The sequence below is a fragment of the Pungitius pungitius genome, chromosome 8 (genome assembly GCF_949316345.1).
Source record: "Pungitius pungitius chromosome 8, fPunPun2.1, whole genome shotgun sequence".
In the NCBI taxonomy this organism is placed as follows: domain Eukaryota; kingdom Metazoa; phylum Chordata; class Actinopteri; order Perciformes; family Gasterosteidae; genus Pungitius; species Pungitius pungitius.
In genome coordinates this window covers 14,224,154-14,243,543 of record NC_084907.1, presented here as the reverse complement: position 1 = coordinate 14,243,543, position 19,390 = coordinate 14,224,154, and the positions used below count along the sequence as shown (strand labels likewise).

The 19,390-nt window shown below is 42.4% G+C and overlaps 2 protein-coding genes across 2 annotated transcripts; both read right to left on the bottom strand.

Moving 5' to 3' along the window:
• Positions 1-6,373: 6,373 nt before the first annotated feature.
• Positions 6,374-11,032, bottom strand: LOC119194141 (MAP kinase-activated protein kinase 2-like). Its single transcript, XM_037448247.2, has 10 exons — positions 10,390-11,032; positions 9,478-9,617; positions 8,731-8,795; positions 8,559-8,638; positions 8,347-8,473; positions 8,111-8,186; positions 7,848-7,972; positions 6,993-7,078; positions 6,822-6,902; positions 6,374-6,724 (listed from the first exon to the last, which is right to left on the bottom strand). The coding sequence occupies exons 1-10, from the start codon at positions 10,636-10,638 to the stop codon at positions 6,536-6,538; spliced, it is 1,218 nt and encodes a 405-aa protein (XP_037304144.1). The 5' UTR covers positions 10,639-11,032; the 3' UTR covers positions 6,374-6,535.
• Positions 11,033-11,979: 947 nt separating this feature from the next.
• Positions 11,980-17,731, bottom strand: uroc1 (urocanate hydratase 1). The gene is made up of 19 exons (XM_037491113.2): positions 17,460-17,731; positions 16,670-16,800; positions 16,230-16,323; positions 16,063-16,122; positions 15,843-15,971; positions 15,693-15,754; positions 15,519-15,585; positions 15,186-15,329; positions 15,012-15,100; positions 14,181-14,243; positions 13,904-14,083; positions 13,724-13,821; positions 13,552-13,624; positions 13,269-13,458; positions 13,076-13,174; positions 12,884-12,983; positions 12,645-12,726; positions 12,457-12,556; positions 11,980-12,358 (listed from the first exon to the last, which is right to left on the bottom strand). Exons 1-19 carry the CDS (start codon positions 17,583-17,585, stop codon positions 12,218-12,220), a joined length of 2,028 nt encoding a protein of 675 aa, XP_037347010.2. The 5' UTR covers positions 17,586-17,731; the 3' UTR covers positions 11,980-12,217.
• Between the last annotated feature and the right edge of the window lie 1,659 nt (positions 17,732-19,390).

Below are 19,390 nucleotides of genomic sequence, written 5' to 3'. Positions count from 1 at the left end.
GTAACATACATATCAGTGCTTGTGTAAAATGTAGTTTTTATTGATGTTTGTCTCATATTGTTCGAACATGGTGCCCTATTTTTTATATTTATGTTGTATTTGCTGGTTAGATTAATTAAAGAACCAATAAGCACGCTTTATTAAACCTCTACCATACTCTACATAAACAAATTGTAAGCATTTAATTTTCATCACTGGCTTTAAGTCAGTAAAGATGATCTCTACTTCTCAACTTTTTAAAATGTGTTATCTGCTATTAGTTTAGATATATCTGTTTAGCTATTTCTGAGTATCGTTATTTATTTAATAATTGTTTTTTCTTTTAACCAATTCCGCATGTGGTTTTTCATCTTCTAGTCTTTTAGATTTTTGATTCACATTATTTTAGGTTAATTTTACTTTAATGTGTGTATGTGTTAGCCTAGGCCAGCTGCATAACTGTACAGAGAATTTTTATGCTGCTCACCCAATTATCTCGGTGTGATTCTATATGTATTGTCGTACTTAGATGAATTGGGTGAATTACATTTTCCACAAACAAAATGGCACTAGAAAAGCTGGCAAAGGTTGGGTTTATCACATAGTATTTTATATGATAACATAGCAGGTTAATCCACTGTAGCCTATCGTTGAAAAAAGTGACAAAAACCAGCATCTTATTTGTATCACACATATTTTTAATGAGTGCATCGTACATAGCTCACTTGAAATCAATGTTTCTTTAAAGGTGCCCATCACTGTTTGGGTCCGGCTTACATATCATTCCCATCTGTCCCCAACTGGAGCAGCTGCTTTTTTCTGAATACTTCTCTCATTGCAGTCAGAATACGTTCACCTTTTTCTGCAGCTGTTGATGAGCCCACCTGAAATTGACAAGTTACACAAGTTAAGATCAGTCCGAGCACACATTTTACATATTCAAATTGAGCTGTGACGGCATGTGTCTTGGTCCTATTACAGGTTGGAAACTCGCACTCCTTTGGATCCTCTCCAGGGAAGCTAGAGAAGGCAGAGGAGGTGGAGGAGAAGGAACCCAAGGACGACCCCGACCCAGTGGGTCTGAGTTCTTTGGTGTCTGCTGGGACGTGGTGCGGTCGTTGCTGCAGGGAACCGGTGGCAAAGGTCCTTTCTTCAGAGCGAGAGAAACAGATTCCCTTGCAGATCTCGGCAATGTCTGAGATACTTGGCCTGTAAAAAATGCAAAAGTACTTCCTCAAAATATCCAGCAATATTTTTTCTGTTCACTTTTGAAGCATTACAAAATACAAGGAGAATACACTGCATGGCATTTTTCAAAATGAAGTACCTCTGTTCCTAAGCTCTCTGTTCACGTCCTTTAGTCTGCCGAATTTGGCTTCAGGGACGTCTTTGTCGTTCACTGTGAATCTGGGTGGAATCAACATGCTCTTGACAGCAGAGTCCAGATCCGTGAACTTCTCCGAGCAGATATGACAATGGGCCGATTTAGAATGATTTTTCCACACAGACTAATTCAACTTTGAGGGCGTCATGTTGTAGGTTTTTCACTGCACACAATGACTTACTGAACCGGTGGTTGGTGCAGTTGTGGTGGATGGTGAAAAAGGGAAGTGTTGCCCACTGTCCGGTAGCTTAATTCTACGGTAGAAAGGTAAACTATCACCCTAAACCCCTGCTCTCTCATATCGTGACACTGGAGTTGTAACATTTTTGTCACCCTGAATCAGAAGGACCACTTGTCGACTTCACGTAGTTTGTTATTCCCCTCATCACGGGCATCATTTCTGTGAAGGAGAAGTAGTATAATTTGAGCAAACAAGAGCCATAAAAGAAAAAAGCAAACACACCTGTGGAATATGTTGGTACATATGAGTCAATAGTTGTTGTTCTAACCTTGGTGTCGTTGGACATCTTTCACCGCCAGAAGAAATTCCTTTGCCTCAGTCTCATTTGCAAAGTTGAGGCCTACCTGGTGGCTCTGTGGGAAAAAATGAAATCCACCTTAATACCCTCACGCTAATTCTCAGATAATCAAGTTGCATACACCGATAACCTTGAAACAGGATTACTTACATCTGCAGGGAACGTATGGAAGAATGCGCGGGTTGCCATGTACTTGAATGGGACATACAGCTCCTGCTCCCACAGTAACTTGGCACGCTGTTGCCATGGAAAGTACAGATGAAAATATGTTAAAAACAGCCATCATAGTAGTTACATAATGAAAAGTACAGGCACCAAGCAAGAGAACTATGCAGAACTAAAGGAAATTTCAAATGAAAGTTAACTATAGCACGTAACTACACCTCTGCAGCTAATGAAGCCAACATGTCGCGTCGGTAGAGCAAGTGGAGAATCAGTTCTGCCATCCCTCTTACCTTGACACAGTAGAGACGCAGAAAGTGTGTGTGAATGGCATCTTCCTTGATGAGACACACAACGCCACAACCCAAATAACTCCAGGCTGGAGTCTCACCCTCTTTGGCCAAAAGTACCTGGGCTACTGTCGTTTTGATCAGCTGAAATACACAAGGAGTCATTCACTTCTGATCATTTCATCCTATTACCAAAGCAGACTAAAGGGGATCCTCTGCTAGTGAAATCTTTCAATTTCGAAAACTTTCTTGATTTGGCATATGGTTTAGTCAGTGTTTGTGTATCTTCCCGATTTGCTCTTAAATTAAAACCATATTTTAGAGAGTTTGCACAATCCACCAAATGGCTTTCTTAAAGTATGATAAGTGGTTCTTTTTTGAGTCAGAGTAACCTTTGAGACATTTTAGTTTAGCTTCAGTGTTAGAGAGATCCTCAGAGAGCCCGTGACCTCTTTTTTGGAGGCTGATGATGGTGGAAAATGATCTATTTAACTTCCAATTATATTAAAGCCCCGACATTAGCTAGGTTCACTGATTCAGGTCGTACCATCCCCATGGGGATAGGGACAACTCATCATCATTGTCATCATCATTATCATCATAGTCATTGTCATCATCATCATCAATGTATACTAAACAACCCTGATAGAAAAGCTCATTGATCAAACAAGCTTTGTTTCCATCTTAAATGCTCTTGATAACACGTAGGTGATACAATACCATCTACTCAGCAGATGTCAAATTACATTTCAAATAGTTAACCATCACAACACACAAACACCTTTTGGTTAAACATTTTAAACATTCAAGTTTCCTTCATATTTCACATTGTTAAGTAAGGAAAAACAAGTAAATAACAGTCTCAGACAGTGTTTGGCCAAACACTGATTAAATATGTATGAATAAAGAAAAGCCCAAAGGTTCATTTTTTTGACTATTTTAAGGATATTAATACGGCGACAGAAATGAACTGACCTTACACTGAGGTTTGAGTAGACTGAAGAGGACACTTTTCTCCTGCATAGTCAGTAGATCACCCATTATATTACATCCAGGAAGCAGACCAGATGTCATCACAAGACCCTCGTTTTCGCCTTCTACTGCACAACGCCCTCACTACCTTGTTCTTTATTCATTTCTGAACCCGGTGCATTCAGTCTTAAAAATAACTGGTTTGATTGGTAATATTTCCCTTGCAGCTGGTCATCATGCAAATTTATTTAAATAGCTGTATGCTGTGAATGCACTGTTTGTATTCCAAATGGTGTGTTTCGATCCCACAGCTTGTACTTAGCTCATTGCTGTTCTGTCCCAGCATGTAACTCTTAAACATGAGCCACATCATTTAAAAACAACCATAAAAAAATAACCAAGTACATTTATATAGATTTACTGTACTTTGAGGTATTGGGTTGCATAAAATGTTGAGTGATTTCTCTCTCTTGGTGAAACATCCCTAGGATCTGATTGGCCAAGCCATAGACCCCACAGCGGTGCCTCTGCTGTGGTCTGTGCGTTTGCCCCTCTGCAAACTTCCTCTTGGGGCTGACCTCAGGTCGCTGTGAGGTTAAAGACAGCATCTCCTGACTCTGGTCAGTGTAAAGATGAGACAACTGAGCCTCTTCAAATCCCTTTCCAGACTGGCCTCAGGATTAATAATTCAGGCATCTCCAACCCCCCCCCCAAAAATGTCTAGCTGCTCCAGAGAAGTCCGGCGGCCTCAGTCTTCACTTCTGACCCAAGCAGCTCCCCAAGAAGGAAAGCTTCTTCTACCCCCTAGAATACAACTTTGCGTGTTACAAGAGCAGCTTTTGTGCCACCAAGAAAGCCAACAGTCCTCGTGATCCCCGATCGAACCCCCAACAAAGTACTGATCAGACACCAGGTTAAACAAGACTCGAGGAGACATAGAAAACCCTATGAACGCACAGTAAGGCCAGAAGCCCAGTCTGGGCCCAAGTTAGATTAGCATGTGTCATTATTTTTTGGATGTGTACTGTATTGTTTAATAAGAGATTGTGTACGTTTATGAACGGCTCCCGTGCCCCACTGTTCTGAATAAGATCTGCTTTGCTTTGAGTCTTTCCTTCTTTCTTTGACACTAACCAATACACCTGTCCCCACACATATAGACCTGTCCCCACACATACACACCTGTCCCCACACATATAGACCTGTCCCCACACATACACACCTGTCCCCACACATATAGACCTGTCCCCACACATACAGACCTGTCCCCACACATATAGACCTGTCCCCACACATACACACCTGTCCCCACACATATAGACCTGTCCCCACACATATAGACCTGTCCCCACACATATACACCTGTCCCCACACATATAGACCTGTCCCCACACATATAGACCTGTCCCCACACATATAGACCTGTCCCCACACATATACACCTGTCCCCACACATATAGACCTGTCCCCACACATATAGACCTGTCCCCACACATACACACCTGTCCCCACACATATAGACCTGTCCCCACACATATAGACCTGTCCCCACACATATAGACCTGTCCCCACACATATAGACCTGTCCCCACACATACACACCTGTCCCCACACATATAGACCTGTCCCCACACATATAGACCTGTCCCCACACATACACACCTGTCCCCACACATATAGACCTGTCCCCACACATATAGACCTGTCCCCACACATACACACCTGTCCCCACACATATAGACCTGTCCCCACACATACACACCTGTCCCCACACATATAGACCTGTCCCCACACATACACACCTGTCCCCACACATATAGACCTGTCCCCACACATACACACCTGTCCCCACACATATAGACCTGTCCCCACACATATAGACCTGTCCCCACACATATACACCTGTCCCCACACATATAGACCTGTCCCCACACATATAGACCTGTCCCCACACATACACACCTGTCCCCACACATACACACCTGTCCCCACACATAGACCTGTCCCCACACATATAGACCTGTCCCCACACATATAGACCTGTCCCCACACATACACACCTGTCCCCACACATATAGACCTGTCCCCACACATACACACCTGTCCCCACACATATAGACCTGTCCCCACACATATACACCTGTCCCCACACATATAGACCTGTCCCCACACATATAGACCTGTCCCCACACATACACACCTGTCCCCACACATATAGACCTGTCCCCACACATACACACCTGTCCCCACACATATAGACCTGTCCCCACACATATAGAGATACCTACAGACAGAGGGTTAACTATGTGAGAAACACACATGGTGTACAAACACCAGCAAGCTCCCTTCCTGAGCTCTCCCTCACACAAACACACACACACACACACACACACACACACACACACACACACACACACACACACACACACACACACACACACACACACACACACACTTACCCCTCCACATGCATGAATGAATGTTTTTATTTGTTGTTTAGATATTAGGATATCGTATAGTAGCTGTTCTTGATTTCAAATGGTATTAATTTCATTAGTATTATTGGAAGTTAATAAACCCTGTTATACTTTAAGGAGAAGTTTTCTGTGATTTCTTTGTGCACATGTGTACTGTAGTGGTGGTTGGAAACTTAGTCAATGTACAAACTCAACCCTTCAATTCATTGCTATTAATGAGTGAATATCAATTATGAGACTTGATTTATAGTTCAGTTATTAGTCCCTTTTTAGGGTGGTGCCCTGTTATTTTGTCAATTATTTTAGTGATTATCAATAATTCTATTGATGTCAATTTAATTTCCCACTAGCTATTAACCAACATATTACCCCTGTGTCATGTACAACAAAATGGTGCTCCCGCATAACGCAGTTCTCAACACTATTTTGACATCCAAATTCAGCTTTGTTTACAGCTAGAACAATTAATGTCTAACTCTGATGCATGTACACACAGTACAACACTCTCCTAAGATATTCTATATCTCTTTATATTAAACAAAATGTCATTTATAGTTTCCTGACACAACATGAAGTTAAAACATTAAAAAAAGCATTTTATTTTCAATTTTAAGAGTGGTAACAACAGAAACTAACAACATTAATTCGACTATTGATGGCAGTGATACAAAAATGGAGTAAAAGTACATCAAATACAATCAGTGATATGTTGATTGGAAAAATGCTCTACTACTACTGTAACTTCTCAGAGGCTGTTATACACTGATCTACTCCAGCATCCTCTCCTGCTCTATCAGCTCCTCCAGGTCCCGGCCTCTTCCGTCTCTTGTTGAGCAGAGGGTTGTTGGACGTGTCCAGGTCCTTTATCTTAACCTGGTCGTAGTCGACGCGCATCGTTGCCAGGGCGCTGGTCATTTCCTCCTGTTGGAGGAAATATTGTGCTGTAAATCCAGTGCTTCACTGACACCTTGTGGTTATATTCTGAGAATAAACAGATCTAAACTACTGTATGTCCCACCTTCACTTCTTCCCACAGCTCCTTGTCCTCTGTCAAAACACGAGAGGTGTGGAGGGGCGTTGGAGGGACCACCATTGATTGCTGCGGTATAAAAAAATAACATTGAAATCAATTGAATAAAAGGAGTAAAACATGCAGGTCTTTAGACGAAGTGATAAAGGGATAATTTACACTAATCCAGGGATGGTTCATGAACTGGCCAATGGTCATCCTCTCATTGGGGTCCGTCTTCAATAACTGAATGATGAGCTGTTTTGCTACAAAATACAGTGAAAAAATACCAAGCAGTCAACCCAATACGTCTTTAGTGCAATATGGAGCTATAATGATGTTGTCTCCTTTGTGTTTACTGGAGCTGTTGTGCAGGTTGTTCAGGAATTCTCTAATGTGTGATTGCATCAGTCTACTATATTTAAATTGCATTAAGCATTTTTTCTATGCAGACATTCTTCAGGTTATTGTAGGGCAGTCTACTGTATATGTGATACATTGTGACACAAACAAGCAAAGTTTTGTATGTGGATTTTGTACATAGTGTTGGTGATTTCATTTCTTTGTTTAATATTTTGTTTTAATATAAGTGTCATTGTTTGGATCCATTTGTGGTTAATAGTCAAAATTAACTATTTCTAAATACCTATATTGCTTGTTTGACTTATTTCACTTATTATAGAAAACAGTTTCAGTACCCCGTAGCCTACTGTTGCCCTGAGGCAACAAACCAAAATCAAGCTGGGAGGTGGGGGGGCATACAATATTATAGTTGATATTGTATCAGGGAGCCCAAAGCTCCCCAAATATGGGCTAAAATATTTTTTACCCTCCAAAATAAAAAGTCATGCTATAGAGGGTTAATGTATCATTCTCAAACAAGCTGTAAACCAAACACTGATATATTCATCTCTTAAATTCTTATGGAGACATGGAGGTCATATTGCAAAATAAATCTTGCAAAATAAACAGATATCGGTAAATTTACATGAAATATTTGATAAGACATTTTTGGGGGGATTAAAGCAAACTTACCTTCTTCCGACACGTCAGCCCACTCTGGGTTGGGGAACGTATATTGGCCCAACCTGATTCTCTGCTTCATGCCAGGAGATATTGCCTGACCTGTATTTGAGTAGAATGGAGGGAATCCACACAATCTAGAAGGAGAAAAATAGGCTCTTTTATTTTGCTGTTTTCTTTAACCGAAATGCAGAGTTGAACATTAATACACAATGCACTATTTTTAATAAGTTTGGATTTAAGTTAAATCCATTGCACACACACATGATACTCACAGAATGTACATGATTACGCCCAGAGACCACATGTCACATGATTTGTCATATTTCTCTGGCCCAAGCACTTCTGGGGCTGAATGCACAAACAGACACAGAGAAAAACAATGCAACGTCGTGGAGAACGAAAGGCACATTCACACAAAAGCAGGTGAATATGAAGACACGCGCTATCGCTGTAATAGCACATTTATAATACTGGCACAAATACAGCAGATTTGGCAGTAAACACGTACCAACATAATATGGAGTGTAACAGGGAGTTTGAAGGGAGTTATGGAGTGTTGTCTCCTTAGCAAAGCCAAAGTCCGTCAGCGTCAGTGCGGCGTTGCTCTCCTTGGTGGTATAGAGCAGATTTTCAGGCTGTAGTGCACACGGAAAAAGAAAACAATTAGAGCTTCAAAACAATGTACTTAGGTTGGACCTACAGCAGCAGAAGCGGCAGCACCTTCACGTCCCTATGGGCGATGTCCATGAGGTGGAGGTACTCTATGGCCGTGCCAATGTCATGCATGATCTCCGACGCCTCTGATGGACAGACATGGCACAGATGTAACACGGAAAAGGACAAGGTGTGCAGACCCGTACATCAAAACGGCTTATGGAGAACGCTAACCCACCTCTCTCTGTAAAGGCCTGGTCCCCTCTGGCCTGGATGCGGCTGAACAGCTCCCCTCCCTCCATGCTGTGAAAGGATTAACAAAGACATGGGAACTGGGCAGCGAGAGGCCTCTTGGCAACAAATTTACTGTCAGATGAGTCCAGTATTCAGAGCCACTGGAGACCTGGTGCTTTATGGCGTCACCATGAGGCTGTGCATCAGAAAATGTTTCCACGTGCTTTGGTCAAGGCATGACAACTCCAAAAGTTGAAAATGTGTTCGGTGTGCTTGAACTACAAACGGACGATGCTGTGTAACTACAGATGTGAACACGCTGAAGCCACTGTCAACAGCACTACAACACACAAACGGCTTAATACCATGTTACGCTGCATTGACACGTCTCACTTAAGTTTTTTGTTTAAATATGTACCCATGTTAGATGTTTAGAATGTTTCTGTTTAGAACATAAAGTAATGTATATAGACATTAAAAAATATCTAAAAAGGAGTACTTATAACTGCTACACAACAAATACACAACATTTTTAAGCATAAAGGAAAGATATAATTCAAACAACCCCAGGAAAGAGTTTCCATAATTCACATATACGGCAGCTTGAAGTTTAATGACCTCACACGGTTTCTCTTTCACTTTCTCAATGAACGTCTCTACAAAGAAAGAGAAACCCATTGAATGTATTCCAGCCTTCCTGTAGAGGCCTAAATTAAGCTGAGAATAAATGTTGAGTGCTGGTAATACTCACCACGCCATTATGATGAGGAGACATTTCTTCCCCTGGTGCATGTTCTCATACAGGCTGAGTATTCGGACGATGTGTGGACCTCCGGACACTCGCCAGTGCAGCTCCACCTCCCGTCTGGCTTTAGGAGTATCGTACAGGATCTGCTCCACGTAACAAAAGGAGACGATTTGTCCATGCTCTACACAGGTATCACAGCCCAGGGAGGAGGATGTCCTATTGGCATCGAGCCTGCACAATATGACAAACTGTCCATGAGTCCTTTCTTCCAGCGCAACAGGAGGAAAGGACTCAGATATGAGTGTGTGACTTTCAAAAGCCACTATGCAGAAATAATAGCTTTACCCCTGACAGAACATAACATTATTTCCACAGATTCCAAATATAACATACAGAGGTCTCTTGGGGTTGCTCTTCCTGTTTGTATTTTCTTAAAGCTCTGCTGGAACCCTAAAGCCAGATATTTGTTGACTTACTCGTACTGAACTCCTCATAACTCCTGCTTACCAAGTGCGCTTTTCATCATGGTAAACATTTAATAAGGTCACATAAAGGAGTCACAATAATATGTTCCACGTCAGATTCTTATAATGAGGATTAACAGGGCCGATCATTGTCCACACAGCCAGCGGAGAGCAGAATGGAAACTCTGACAGCACATCGCTGTCCAGAGTCTGGACAGATATATACTTGGGTCATCCATCCACGATTCAATTCATATTTCATCTGCGTCACATCAGACAACGAATCCTATGAATTTAAAAATCAATCAATCAAACCTTATATTAAGAAGAGATTCTGGAACACATTTCCAACATAAGACACTCCAACATGGTGGAGCATTACATGAATGAATAATTGATGGCTGCTCTCTTTCTTTCCCTTTACAGGAGGAAGAAGCAGATAAACACACACCTTCAGGGCACATTTCTCTCCCGTTTTCTTGCAATAACATTCCAGGACTTTGCCATTGATGCCCAGGCCAAGGACCTGAGTGGTGATTTTGTAGTCCTCTGTCACTGCGTGCCTGCTAAACTCCAGCTTGGAGTAAGCCGGCGGCTGGAGCTCCGTGGGGCCGCTGCCCAAGCTGCTGTCACTGCGGTGCCCTGTGCCAGGCGGTGCGCTGATTGAATTGACCGACTGCTCCTCCTGGTTTTGATGCATTTCTATTTTGTTAAAGCCAACAGTGAGGCGAAGAAAAATGTCATCAGCGTCTACAACAAAAAGTTACCCGTGTCATCGGAGTTCATCCGCGTGCGCCAAGAGGACTTTCGTGCAGCCGACAGAACATCTACACTGCAGCAACAAACGGAGGTGTGAAATCTAGAAAACGTCCATGTCACAAAACAGGGCGGAGGTCTGAAGCCCCACCGTTCCTGTGGCACAGAAAAGTTCCAAAGATCCAACGATATGTGGATGTAATTTGAAGGGACAGTAAAACACACTAAATGACTGAAGAAAAGAAGAAAAAAAGCTTCAAAATTCCTTGTGCCTGTCTGGTCCTCATCACGGCGTATCTGCGTGTTCTTCCTGCAGGGTTCACCCAGGCGCTCCAATTCCCTGACGTCAGCGCGGAGAGCTTCAAATGCATTTTTCTTAAAGGAACAACCACGCGTAAAGACGCACGGGAGGGAATGTGGGGCGCCGTTAGTAAAATGTCGCACGTTTTAAAATCCTGCGCAGTTTTGGTACATTTAGCGTTATCATATGAAAAAAAAAAAAAAAATATTCATATGTCACTTTTTCAAACATTTAAAGAGAAATTCATGTAAATACATGCAATAACTTTTCCAAGGATGATGTTTGACAGTAACACAAAGTTGTTAAATAAATAAATGAAACATTAAATAAATGTTTCATCTAAATGTAAAATGTAAATGTTATATATAAATGTTAAATCTAAATGTAAATGTAAATGTTAAATGTAAATCTAAATGTTGAATCTAAATGTAAATGTAAATGTAAATCTAAATCTAAATGTTGAATCTAAATGTAAATGTTAAATGTTGAGTCTAAATGTCAGACATGACGACTGACCATTACAATACTTATGGTAATTCATGCAGCAAGTCAAGAAGGCCAGTCTGAATGAATTAGCTCTTGTTATAGAGCAGGGGTATCAACCTAATTTCAGGTACGGGGCCACATACAGTCCACTTTGATGTCATGCGGGCGGGACCAGTGAAACCATCGGGCATCGGGGATGGTCCCGTAGACGAGAGTTGCGCGACCATCTGCGTCCGTAGACAGCTTCTGTGGGAACGCACGTTGATCGGACCATCGGGAACGGCCACAGATGGTCACAAACTGTCTCTAGTTGCTTCAAAGCGTTTCATATGTTTGGTTGAAATCATGCAACATGACCAAAATTTGACTTTTGACATTTAGACAGATTTGTTTGAGTTGTTGACAACAAGCAATAAGCATTAATTATATGAACCACGCTGACATTGATATTTCTACATATTTTGTAGATTAATGTAAAAAATGACTCAGAAAGGCTTTATCATTTATACATACTTAGTTTAATTTTCAGCACACAATCAAAACAATATTTAGCCTGGCAAAAGGGTGTAGTCTACTTTGCATTTTGTGCATTCATGACGAACCATTTATGTAACAACACTGCCCCTAATACTTCCGCTAGTGCTGACTGTAGGGAAACTAGAGGGCTACAGTTTGAGGCCTCCTCGCTGTGCGCCTGCATATCGATGGCCGTTTGTAATCTGCGCTGTGACGTTGGCTACCCCTGCAGGGCACGGTCCAGCACGCACTCATCCTGCACAGGAAAGGGCATGGTGACACGCAACTGGCCGTTCTCCTCCATGGTGTGCCGGATGGTCTCATAGGCGTTTGAGTTTCCGGACCAGCAGCGGCGAGCCACCTGCAGCACACAGAACCAGATATGGAGCCACTAGAGTACGTTGCACACAATAAGTGAGGCTGTGATGTATCGTGCTGCTCTCCTTGCAGCACTCTCACCCCGTTGGAGACGTCCCAGTTGAGCACTAGTCTGGCCCGCTTTGCTGCCTCGGCCGAGCCGTCCAACAGCAACCCAAACCCGCCATTCATTACCTCGCCCCTGTAGGTGAGACCAGAGATAACGCTGTAAGCATTTGTTAACACAAGAGTATTTATGATGCATAAGCTCAATGACCAGCCTCCCTTACCAGCCAACACCACCACCATTATGCAGGGCTACCCACGTGGCGCCCCTGAATGCATCACCCACAAAGTTCTGGACGGCCATGTCTGTAAGGGGAAATGATTGAGAGCTCTGACTTTCTAAGATGATTCCAGTTTCATAGTTTATAAAATGGTGGATATACTGTATATGCATAACAATGTATACAAATCATGCACATACACTATGTTTTTGCCCAGTGTGAGTCATTAGTTTTCAACATACCTGCACAGAAGGCAGACCCATCATACACATTAGAGGTTTCCCTGAAGGGGCTGTCTGTGCCACTGACATCATGATGATCTCTGCTAATAACCACGGGAGCCTGAACAGCAGAAATAACATGAAAACTTTGTGTCATTCAGACTGCAGTTAACGTCAGAAACAATTTTCTTAGCAGACAATTTATCCTCTTACTGAAACTCGCCCCTCAGCAATGGCCTGGTTTATAGCCAAAGCAATGCAGACTCTTCCTTTCTGATCAGAGTAGAGGATTCTGGCTTGAGATCCCACCACCTAAACAAGGAGAATACACAGAGGAAATCATCAGTCATTGCAGATTCATATCTTTTCCTGGTTTTTGAATTGAATGATGGCATTCGTTACTCACCATTTTGTGTTTTCCAGCCTCTCTGATCCAGCGGATGTTATCATTGTACTGCTGTCTGATCTCATCAGTCACATTGGAACTGATTTCCTCCAGGACATTAGCAGCGATACCATCCGTTTCAGCAAGATCTTGAGGGTCGCCGGATGTGCAAACCCAGCGAAACGGGCCAAAGCCCAGAGAGAATATGTCCCTAGGGCCAAGGTGGGAGGGGGAGTCATTACACTCACAACAACTGTACACAGTCATATTACATGAACAATGCTATATTAAATACATGTCTCACCCCATGATGTGCTGGACATAAGACGGGTAACGGAATTCCGTTGCGCCCGCGCCAGCCTTTTCTACTTCTGCTCCTATAAAAAACAATAAACAGAAGCCCCTGTAAAGGTCTGACATGTAATGATGGATAATTGTTTTATGTTCTCAATGACTTTGTGTATTCAATTGCTGACCAGCTCTCTGGGCCTCCAGGAGGAAAGCGTTGCCATAGTCCCAGAAGAACAAACCAGCATCAGAGAGCTTGTTGATGGCCTTAACTTGTCTGCGGAGGCTGCGATTGCACGAAAAAGCCATTATTTCAACTCAATAGAGACATACATGGCAGAAACTTCCATCTGGGGGACCAATATTACCTTTCTTGGACTGTAGTTATGAAACGGTTAGAATCAGTTGCCATGAGCTGATTTGCCTGGAGGAAGCTGAGCTGGACTGGGTAGTAGCCTCCTCCATATGGGTTGTGAAGGGAGGTCTGGTCTGAACCCAGATCCACCAGGAGCTCCCCTGTCCTCTCATACTCTAAAAGCAGCCTCTCCCTGGTTAGAAAGTAAAAAAAGAGCATAAAAAACAGAACTAAGAGGTCGTCACAAAAGGTCTCTTTCAGTGCAGCGGCAGCTTTCACCTTCAACTTACCACAAGTCAACTATGTTGCCATGGTAACCAATACTGAGGGGTGTCTTGGAGATCTTGGCCTCTCTGAAAAATAAAAATGATTACTATGATATGGTCGGGTGAACTGAAATAATGTTTATGACCTTTTGAACAAACAAGTTGTGTTTTGGGATAGACAGACGTTTAGGATGATTTTATAAAGCAGGAACAGGAACGGAGTAGTGGCTCCAGGAACTAACGTTGTAAGGTTTTATTGGTCTTTCTATCAATGCGGCATAGCATCGATACATAACAAGACAAAAGAAATCCAGTTCAGATTGTTGATGGCGCGGCTTACAATTTAATTTTTCATTTTCCCCATGACCCCTAAGAACTAAGATGGTTAATTTGTACACTTTTAAATGTTAGATATTAGATTAGATGAATTAGATAATAGCTGTTAGAGTGGTAATGATCATTTCATTAAGTTCCCAAACATTTGATGAATATTTTTCATAATTTAAATCTAAAAGTAAAACCCTCACAAGGGTCATGTTTTGTACATGATGTACTTTTGCCCTAATTCATAAATAATTTACTTGATGGACAGTGTGGTATTACTGCTCTTACTTAAGTTAATAGGTCCGGGACCACAGCGACATAAGCGGCTTTCTTCAGCCATCACTTCTTCCAATTACGTTACAAGTACTGCAAGCCTGGACTTTTACTGGATAGATCTGACAATATAAGTCTCACACATACAGCAAACCCAAACCCCCTCTTCACAGTTCAATGGAAGCGTAAAGGTGGGCCTGCAGCATTGTTTTTTTTTTAATCATTTGCAGACTCATGATTACTTTTTCTCTTTGATACCTGATGCGTTTAATGCAGTGATCCAAGCTGCTGGTGATCTCCATAAGCCAGCCCTGCTCATATCTCTTTCTGAGAGGAGCCTCGTCCACCTACACAGAAATCAAATTCACAGTCACACAGGACTTCGTGTGTTCGGTCACAGAGTTTATGGGAAAGGACTCGGCAGAAACTGACCTCCGCGATCACGCCAACACAACCGGCAATGACGGCGGCTTTAGCCTGAGCTCCACTCATGCCGCCCAGACCGGAGGTCACAAATACGCGTCCCCTCAAGTCATCAGAGCCCAAGTACCTGCGGCCGGCATTCAGCACAGTGAGCTAGAGAGGACAGCAGAAGGGAAGAATTAAAAGCAAAATTAAGTATTTCAGAATAAGTATCATTTTGTGAGAAAGAATTTCTGTTTTTTCTTGCTCCATCTTGTGACACTAATCCTACAACTTGGGAACTACTTCAAGTATTGTGGAAATACTGAAGTGTTGTGTTTTTTTCTGAGTAACTTCACATACCATAGTGCCATGAACTATTCCTTGGGGGCCGATGTAGCAGTAGCTGCCTGCCGTCATTTGACCATACCTGTAACCAATGAACAAAGGAACAAAGATTACTCAAGACATGATGATGATGATGATGATGATGAAACCACATCATTCTCCCACTGAAAAGCAAGCTTCTACACTTACATTGATACGCCAAGAGCAAACATCTTTTCATACTGATTTCTTGATGAGTAATTTGGAATTACCTTGGGAAATGAAAAGCAAGAGTGTGTGTCAGTACACAGGGAGTGTAAGTGGGCTGAAAGTTTGATCAACTGTGAGTTCGGAAGCTACCATGCCGTTGGTGATGATGGCGCGGGGCGATGAAGGCAGGCTGGGGAACAGGCCCATTGGATGACCGCTGTACATCACCAGGGTTTGTTCCTCCGTCATTTCACTCAGGTAATGCATCACCAGGCAAAACTGCGCCATGATCCACAAGTTCGTCAATATGTAACTACTTGGACTTAGACTGGATGCATTGTTGCTAAACCCGAGCTAGCTCACGGCTCACCTGGGCCCAGTTACTGAAGACCTGTCCATTCCCTCCGTAGGTGACGAGCTCCTGGGGGAACTGAAGGAGAAAATATAAATAGGGTTAGATGTCATCCTGAGAATGAATTAAACAAAATAATCCACACAATTGTTACTAAATTAATCCAAGCTGTGTTAGAGGCTCACCTGAGCAACTTCTGGGTCCAGGTTGTTCATGATCATTAGCATTATGGAGGCAGCTTGACGTGTACGGCATGGGTACTGATCTATGGGGTAAGCTCTGAAGACACGCACGGAAACTCAAACATTGATGCCAAAGACCAAAACTCGACAAAGACTACAAGCAACACTGTGACCTGTGGCCGCCGGTTTTTACAAACAGATGATTTCCTCTTTTTTTGTGGTACAATCATTAATATATTTATCTATAGTCATGAGGTCGACAAAAGCCAACCAGAGGCAGGTAATACGGCAACGTCCATCTAACATTAGCCACCTGTTCATGCCACTGTTGTATTGTTCCACAACATGTCTTTTTGTTTTATTAACCAAATCTCAAGGATTATATGGATAGAAAAAAAACATCACTTGACACTTAATATTGGGTCATATTCAGGTTGCCTCACCTCATGCGTAATGCGGGGCAGAAGCGGTACATGTAGATGTGTCCATACTGCCGCAGCTCTTGAGCAAATTCAGGTGCAAGGGTTGGGTGGTGGAAGGGAGGAAAATAACGCAGCGCATTTCTCAGCGCCAACTAGAAGGAAGAGGCAATTACACTGATAAACACACACTGAACACGGCAAATCAATGTTTTAGTACAATCCTCAAGTCCGATGTAGTGTAGTAGATACACTTTGAAGATGGCAGGCAGAGCAATCACTGTCTCTTTTAATTATTGACTCAAGCTTTGGCTTTGGGCAATCACTTACAGACCTTAGAGAATAATCAATTTGTTTGGGCAGTCAGAGTGTGATTGTGAGACAACAATGATGATGCAATAAGTCGGTACACAGCAAAGCATAGAAATAAATGGTGCTTCCACACGGACACATTTGTACTAAGTGACAGTGAGCCTTAACCTCCTTCAGCTCACTCGCACATTGCTTCATGGCGTTAAACGGTATTCTACTTCTTCCCTTTGGTAGTTATGAGGCAGTGGTGACTGCAGCCGAGCTTTGAATGAACATTACATGCTAAATCTTCCCTTTAGAGTAGCATTCACAAACAGTATTTTTCATATTTGGAGAAGCACAGGAGAAGCTGTTCATGATTCCTCAGTGTGTTTTTTGGTGTACATGAAAATTGAATTTAAGGTACATCGATGCCATTAAATGTACACAGACTCAAATTATTGAGTGACAAACGGTGCTGAAAAATGTCCAATGAACAGACGTTGTTCACGTATTCACTCACCCGCTCCTCCTCTGCTGTGAGGCCGGGTGTCCTCAGAGGTGCGTGTGGTACATCGAGGTCCCTTCCCCGGTTCAGAGGCAAAGGGTCCAGAGGTAAACCGCTGCAGATCTCCTTTAACGTGGACATCCTGCGGGCACGAGCAAAGGCCTGATCGCAGAGTTCACGCTGGAGATGGAGGGCAGCTGTCCGACGAAGACGGTGTACTGAAGACGTGAGGGCGATGTCTCATTGGCTTTATGGTCGTCTTTGCCCTTCGTAATCCACCAATGGAACGGCATGGACAGAAAAAGGGGCGTTTGGTAACTATTGATCTGTGAGGGAGTTTGAAGTGGGACAAACACTGTCATCGGCCTCTGACCCCTGATGCTTGACTGCGTTTCAAAACCTTTGGACAGGTCAACAACCGTTAAATAATAGGATGGCTTGTGTTAAAGAAAAGCACATTTACAGCTGAACAACATCATACTTTTAGATGAGTCCAGTTGGTGCATGTTTAGCTTCATAATGGAATCATGAAGAAAGTGGAAAACCGTCCACGTCCTCATTCTAACTTTTAGCAACTAGCATGGAAAATACTGTGGGCCTGAGAGAGTGGAAAGTACAAACTGAGTAATTAACTGAATTATTTAATTACTACTCATAGGAAAGCGTTGATCTTTGCTGATCAAGGTCACCGGAAGAGAGCAATTTGGAGTATTTCCGAAATCTGAATAAATTAAGTGAAGACAATTCAAAGGAAGTAATCAAATGAAAGCAAAGGGTTTCTCTTGTATGGTCTACTCAAGGTTACCTTCTGTTGTAGCTCTACAAGTCAAAACATTTTGTCTTTATGACAGAGTACACTTGCAATGTCGAATACTTTAAAAATCTTATATTTCATTCAAATGAACTTCAATGTAACGGACTGTGTGAAATAACGCACTAAGCATAGTTTTATATCACAGCAGAACCTGGGCTACAAACGCATAATCTATTCTTACATGGCCTAATAACTCAAACAAAAACTAAAGGAATTAGCAGATGTCAAAATTCATACAGCTCCACCTGCTCATCCCGCTCGCCACATTTCTAACTGTACAACACTTTGTGCTGTACAGCAGGGCTTCTCAAACGTTTACTGTAACACCCGAAAGTTCAAGCCTGAACGGGTGTGGCAAAACGAGTCCAGACAGCGTTGTGGACTACAACCGTAGCGTTGGTGGTGTGGACTAATAACAGAGTCAGCCACAAAGCCATGAAGTGATACAATGCTTTTGTTTTTCAGGGTTATCCAGTCGTGAACAGCTATGTGCTCCACAAGGAGCTGTTCAAGTTGAGGCGAGGAGCAGTTGGCCAATGAGATGCTGGAGTTTGCTAAAAGCTCAGCAGCCACCTCAACCGCACCTCTATAGTTTCCTGAAAGTAAAGTGGTTCGGTTTGGATTCAACATTCAGTTCATTTGTGTGGTTATCTTGGAAAAATGACAGGTTAGGTCAATTTTATTTATTTTCTTTTTAAGTTCAAGCTACTGTATTCGGATAACACTCTTAGTGGCATAAAAGTGAAATATTTGAGAAAATACAAATGGCACAAATGATGTCAAAAAGGCCACTCACCTGAAATGTCTGTACTGAAAACTTCCTAATTTTGTTCTTTACTTTATCAAAGTCTAACTTTGCAAAAGGAACGGTATAATCCTCCTGAAAGCGCCTTTTTGGGGGGGGCAAACCTGAGGCTTTAATTTCTGCTGTGTGCCATCTTCATTCACTCTTAACCAGTAACACATACGGTGAGTATTACACATCTGCACAATTCTCAGGCTGAGTTGAGTTTAGCTCAGGTAAAAGCTTTAAGTTTGGTTGCACATTAGAAGAAGAAATGCAGTCATATTGGAGACTCCAAGACTAGAGTAGACATGGTACATAGCCTTCATTGCATTCTTCATGCCGTAT